The sequence below is a fragment of the Alosa pseudoharengus genome, unplaced genomic scaffold, assembly GCF_046254945.1.
Source record: "Alosa pseudoharengus isolate Yale_2024_CS ecotype anadromous, Long Island Sound unplaced genomic scaffold, YU_APseudo_1.1 YU_APseudo_1.1_scf_11, whole genome shotgun sequence".
Classification (NCBI taxonomy): Eukaryota; Metazoa; Chordata; class Actinopteri; order Clupeiformes; family Clupeidae; genus Alosa; species Alosa pseudoharengus.
This window is the reverse complement of record NW_027468576.1, coordinates 15244213-15250782: the sequence shown is the minus strand read 5'-3', so window position 1 is coordinate 15250782 and position 6570 is coordinate 15244213. Positions and strand designations below refer to the sequence as shown.

The window sequence follows — 6570 nt, the reverse complement described above, 5'->3', positions numbered from 1 at the left end:
TTCAACCAGAGCTTTCTTTTACCTCTCTCCTTTTCTTTTCCTTACTTCTCTCTCTCTCTCTCTCTCTCTCTCTCTCTCTCTCTCTCTCTCTCTCTCCCTCTCTCTCTCTCTCAGGTCCCAAACCCAGCCACCGTTACATTATCCACGATGGTCTAGTGAACACTGTCCGCCGCTCGCCATTCTTCGAGGACATCATCTTGACAGTAGGCGGCTGGACGTTTGCCATCTGGAAGGAAGGGGTCATGGTAAATCCACAGACATCGACAGCAGAGTGGACTGCAGTGCAGCGTTCAGCAGAGCTCGTATTGAGTGTAGCCTCAACATGCACAGAAGTGCTTACGCAAGTGCTGACATCGGCGTGCCACCATCACCAACTTAAGTGAAGTCTTTATTGCTGTGCACAACGTTTCCCCTGATTCATGCTTAGGTTGCATTAGGCTACATTACATTACAATTGGCTGACACATTTTTAACCAAAGCGACTTACAACATGGTAGACAGTTAAAAGCTTTTTAAAGCAATTCTCCCAACAATTCTAGAACAATTTAAAACAATTTAAAGGTAGGGTACTTGGGTAAAAGTAAGATGTCTTTGGGGTGACACTGAATCTTATTCATTAGTGGTGCACATAGACTGATGGATTGGATCAGAATGGACCTCTTTTTTACTAAGAGGAATGATAGTAGTTTATTTAGTGAAATGGTGTATAAATTCTATGAAAAACATCTTTATCTTTATACAGTTTATGGCAGGTTCTTGTTTTCTTCGTCATTCTCAGAGCATGTTGCTTTTTAGGTGACTTATTTCCTCTGTCTTTCTAGCTGTCATTCTTTAGTTTGCATGTTGGTGCACGATGTACTTCTTGATCACAGAGCTCAAGTAGGCTATACATATCATGGAAATGAAATAGTTTTCCGCCATTAAACGCCCACACTTTCTTGCTCAGACATGTAAAGCCTGGGCATGTATGTCTTCATATCAAGCATGCACTGCATTAAGGGGAATCTATAATGTGTTAAGAACTATATGAGAAGGACATGTCTAAGCACTGGGATTCCCCCAGTGTATTATACGAGTGGTTCAACCTATCCTGTATTGAGACCATTAAACTGGAGATGTACTGTATGTGCAGGGGTCTAGTTTTTCTGTCTGTGCTACATACCATGTGTGTACCGTGTCACTGTGTACAGTACTTGGTTTGGGTGTGCATGTAAATTCTTTTGTAGTTCTTGTAGTCTTTTTTTTTTTTTTTGGTGCATAGATGTTACCATGGTCTGATTTCTGCCCGCTAACAGAGCGCTATCATACTCAATGCTCCTTTTGGGATGTGGCTGATCTCTTGCCTTTGCAGGTGAGCCCCATCATCCTGTCCCACTGCTCCCAGACCCGGTGCACTAAGGGCTGTTGGTCCGGCTCCCGGCCGGGCGTGTTCTTCATCGGGAAGGAGGACGGCAGTATCGAGGTGTGGGATCTGCTGGAAAAGACCCACGAGCCCTCGCAGGTCCAGAACATCACCACCTTTCAGATCACCAGCATCAAGCCCTGGATCATCTCCTGTGAGATCTCCCTTATTATGACCATGCTGCACGTCACTCAAAAGAAGCATGTTAGACACAGGAGGACTATAGACCCCGGAAACCCCCTAGGAACAGATTGAAAGGGTCTATACTATATAGGATATATATATATACTGTATGAGTATATAGACCATTCAGATATGCCGTATCAAATCATGCCTTATTCCAATTCTGCATCCAATGGGTAATGTATATTACACAACATCTGTTCATTTATTCAAACAGCAAAGCAGCATCTTCTGGCTGTGTCTGACCACTTTGGCACACTGCATATCCTGGAGATTCCCTGGACACTGAGAAGCCCTTCCAGCAATGAGGTGTGTTAACAATGGCTCAGTGCAGTAAAGGAAAAACACTCAGAACTTCACTCTCTCTTCACTGGTAATGTCTATGAGCAGTAAGAACATGCTCACAGTGCTATTGATGCTCACTGTAAGAAATTGCTCGCACAGTGATGTCTATGGATGAACAGTTAGAAAATGCTTGCAATGCTTCTCATAGTAAGAAAATACCCACAGCCATGATGATTTATCATCAGAATATGCTCATAAAACTCACTCTGGCAATGTCTGTTAACAGTAAAAATACAGTATGCTCACACTGAAATTGCAACAGTGCACTTGACTTGTGTCACAAAGGGATGGATTACTGAACGGGCCTACCGGGCCCAGGCCCAGGGGCCCAAGGGCACAGGGGGCCCTGAAGTTCAAGCCTTTGCGTGAAGTCACTACTATGCTCTCCACCCCGATATCTGAATAGGGCCCCTCAGTCAAATAGCACGGGTTATGTTATGTGATATGTCTTAATAGGGCCCCTCAATCATATATGGGTATGTTATTCACCCCTGATATTTGAATGGGGCCCCTCCGTCAAATAACACAGATCACACTATGTGTGATAATCATGCTTTGTAATTCCCATCTTTTTTCACAGCAAGATGCTTTAATGCTTTAAATCTGTTGATAGCTATGTCATATTTGTAAGTCAACATTTTGTTTTGGGGAGGCATGCCCCTGGACCCCTCTACCATTGCTGTGTTACTAACTTCCTCAGGTGGGGAGAGGGGGCCATTTTCATGTCTGTGCCCAGCGGCCCAGTGGCTCATAATCCATCCATGGCGACACACTCCAGTGAAGGTTATTGATTTCTCCGCTGTACAGAAGCAGAGCATAAGCAAGTACTTTGATAAGGAGGTGGACAGGCTGATCTACGTTGAGAAGAGACAGGAGGTGAGGGCGAAGGAGAAGAAAGAGGTGGAGGCCGAGGATCTCAAGAGGAGGACGGTGAGTTCTTCAAGCGACTCTTTACTTTTCCCCACGCCACGGTTACTACACTCTTAGGAACACTGTTTGCAGTTGGTGGCAGTTGGTCATAATACTCAAATGCGCAAAATGCTCCATGAGTCAATAGTGTAGTTGATACACACTATACATTTTGGAAAACAATTTATGTCCACTACCTGAGACTATATTGTTTCAAATGTCAACTTTATTGCTTAGTTTAATTTTAGGATAGTAATTATGTATGAAAGGAAAAGTTATGGAATAACTTGCTTATAAGAAGGCAACAATATGCTGATCAGGATCATTTCCACTATGTATGTATGTGTGTGTATCTGTGTGTGTGTGTGTGTGTGTGTGTGTGTGTGTGTGTGTGTGTGTGTGTGTGTGTGTGTGTGTGTGTGTGTGTGTGTGTATGTGTATCTATAATTATCCTCACACACACAGCAAATTTGGTTAGCTGTTTACTGAGTCCCGCCCAGCCTCAGACTGCACTTTGTCTTCATCAACATAAACAAAGTGCCTGGTGGCTTATCAGTCCACCAGTGGCCTTAAATGAATGTTTACAGAGCAGATTACAGTGAGTGAGATTCGGTAGGGTAGAAGCAGAATGCATGTGGATATTATTCTTGCTTCGCTTAGCACAACAGTTTGTAGCACTTTGTCACTGTTTGAGATAAATGCTACAGTATATCTAAGTTTAAAGTACTCTTAATTAACAAATACATTTTTAATGTTAAATGGTCAGTGGTTAATGGGTAAATGTAAAAGACAAATAAACTGCATTGTTCCCTGTGGCTGCTCATGATATGCATCAACGATTATAGAATGCAATGAGCTGAAATCTTACATTTGCAACGTGTGGTTCTGTGGTCCAGGATGAACCACCGTGTGAAAATGTGACACGTTTTCACAGCAGCCCTGTTTGGTGGTTAGCTTGACAGTTTTAGTATTATAACAATTCTACAATTTAGTTTTAGAAAATGTTGCTAGAATAGGTTGCCAGGTATGCAGGTGAGTCATTAGAAATTGTTGCTAGAATAGGTTGCCAGGTATGCAGATGAGTCACACTGCTCCATCTGGCATGTTGTTATTTGTGTGAAACACTTTGAGTGGCCATTGTGCTGGAAAATAGGCTTTATAAATAAATGAATCTTACCTTATCTGTAGGCCAAAACGGCTTACGGCTGCCTTAATCATAAGCATATGAATCCTATCTAAATGATCCCTGAGCTACAAAACTGTGAGGGAGCAACCTCTGGCTGCTATCTATCAAAACAAAACTAGTTTATATTCCTCTTGGGCGTCCCAGGATGTTTTCTCTCCCTGTCCCCTTCTCCCTGTGGAGACCCAAGTAAATGAAGACAGAAAAGGGGGTTTGGTCAACAAACGTTTAGACAGTCCTTCACCACTGCTTTTTTTCACTAAAGCCAGAAAATACTTTGTCATTGCTGTTTGTGTAGCCATAGAGACAGTGCACAATCTACACCCCCCCCCCCACCATCCTGAGTGTCTTGCAGACAGGTGCCTGTTTTCATCTGAGGTGCTTCCTTGTGCAGTCACGATCTGAGGTTTGTCGTTCTTTTTCTTTTTCATTTGAATGATTTGTTGTTTCAGCAACCTGTGGCACAGGAGAAGTCGCTGGAGCAGATGGAGGAGGAGGCTCAGAAGGAGTATGAGGCCTATTTGGCCATGGAGAAGGTCATCATGAAGGACATGGGATTAGCTGAAGACTAGTCTGTCATCTGAAACCTTTCAGACACACACACACAGACACACAGACACACACAGACACACACACACATCCAGTTTCCAGTGGACTTGCTGCCATCTGTAAAAAATATAACTTTGATGTATCGTTGTATAAAAATCTAACTCAGTGTTATTGTATATGAGATTAAAAATTAATTAGCTTTTAATGAATCGCCTCAAACAGTTTTCTCAAATTTCTCCCTGCGCTCATCATTTTTTTTTTAGAGATGATATGGGTTTCTCGTTGGAGTGCAGTATCTGGTTACTTGCCACAGTTCATCATTTGGTGTGTTTGCTCGGAGAGCTCTCCCTGATGCAGTAATGAAATACGTGGTTAATATAGGAGAGGCCCAGCTTGGCAGAAAATCATTTCATGGAGGTTTGGTTTCACGGCTGTGCGTTTAAGCCGCCCAACAGAAAGGTATTGACCACCACTCGCACGTCTCGTATTGATTTGATTTATAGATCCGCTCCAGAGTGCCACCGAGCGAAAACACCCGGACAACAAGCCAGAATGGAAAATAAGTAGGGCCTGGCATCTTGGTGAAAAGTTTTCAAGGTGTTTTAAATTCAGTGTCCCTGAACATCAGAGGAGTGCAGACATGTGCAGAGACTGTTAACAAGGTCCCAGAGTATTCACAGTTGCCAAGGTTGTTTCTCTTTTTGCTTCTTTCTTTCTTTCTTTCTTTCTTTCTTTACTCTTCTTTCTGCTTTTCTGTCTTGTCTGTCTTTATCTTTAATTTCACATCTACTATGAAAAAAAAGTTCTTTGTTTTTTTTATATTAGTCTCACACTGGCAACAATGTAAATGCAACTTTTTAAATGTTTACCTTCTTGGTGGGTTAGACCTAGGGAGGGAATCAGTGTGTGTGTGTGTGTGTGTGTGTGTGTCTGGCAAAGAAATTAACAGTGTCAAGCAAGGGGGGGATGGGGGCTTGTGTGTGTGTGTGCAGTCAGTCCATTTCAGGTCAAGAGTGAGCAAACAGAGGCACACTGAGCTGCAACAGCCGGTGGTGAATATTGAAGGCCGGGGGTGTTGGGAGAGGGAGGCGGCAGCACTGCATTATGCAGGAGGCCTCTGTTTGTTGCCAGGTTTCACTCAGTAGGTCAGATAGCCATGATGAGAGCGTGATGAGAGAGAGACAGAGAGAGAGAGAGAAAGGGGGGGTAGTGACAGAGGGAGAGAGGGAGGGAGAAAGAAAGAGAGTGATGGAGAGATGCTGTGAGGAAAGGAGAGAAAGAGCTCAACACAGAAGGAGAAACAGACAGGAAGCGCAAGAGAGAGAAAAGGAGGGCCAGAGAGAAAGTGAGGGATAGAAAGAGACAGAGAAAGAGGGCAGTGACTGGTCCTCAGATAGGAAATGAGAGGCACTAGAGCCCTAAACAGATACACCACATCGGTGACTTCACTCTTTCCATCACACACTTCCAAAGTTCCATAGACCTGACAGAGAGAGAACAGGACTGTGTGTGTGTGTGTGTGCGCGCATCCATGAGTGTCATACCGACTGATAAGATGGAGTGCATTTGTGATTTTTGTTTACTAAGAGATTCTCTGATGTGCATGCCCACCACCGAGTCTCTGTTCACCCACCAGATACAGAGCAACAGAGCCCTTGTGTTTGTTTACACGCATGCCAGCTGGGGCAAAATCATCCATGCGAGGGCCCGGCTCCCAGACTCCTTACACCCCTACTGCTAACAGGGCATTCATCTTGTCAGATTTCACTCCCTTGATTTCTTCATTTAAGCCCCCAGAGAGATTTCCTCAAATGCTTGCAGCCAGGACCCTGTGCAGTTGGCTGCAGTGACATTGGATTTGACCAAGGGGGTCGGTAAGAACATTGTGTGTGTGTGTATGAGGGAGAGAGAGAGAGAGAGAGAGAGAGTATGTGTGTGTGCATGAGGGAGAGAGAGTGTGTGTTTGTGTGTGTTCGGGGAGGCGGAGAGGGGTGGGGTG

General features: G+C 44.0%; 1 protein-coding gene across 2 annotated transcripts in view; it reads left to right on the top strand.

Moving 5' to 3' along the window:
• dnai3 (dynein axonemal intermediate chain 3) overlaps window positions 1–4780 on the top strand; it is a 22983-nt gene extending 18203 nt beyond the window's left edge. The window contains exons 19-23 of one of the 2 annotated variants that reach the window (XM_076276639.1): window positions 115–245; window positions 1352–1556; window positions 1803–1894; window positions 2738–2860; window positions 4475–4780. In XM_076276639.1, coding sequence (XP_076132754.1) covers window positions 115–245; window positions 1352–1556; window positions 1803–1894; window positions 2738–2860; window positions 4475–4594 — 671 coding nt within the window. In that variant the 3' untranslated portion in view covers window positions 4595–4780. The other variant, XM_076276648.1, reaches the window with a different exon arrangement.
• Window positions 4781–6570: the final 1790 nt, after the last annotated feature.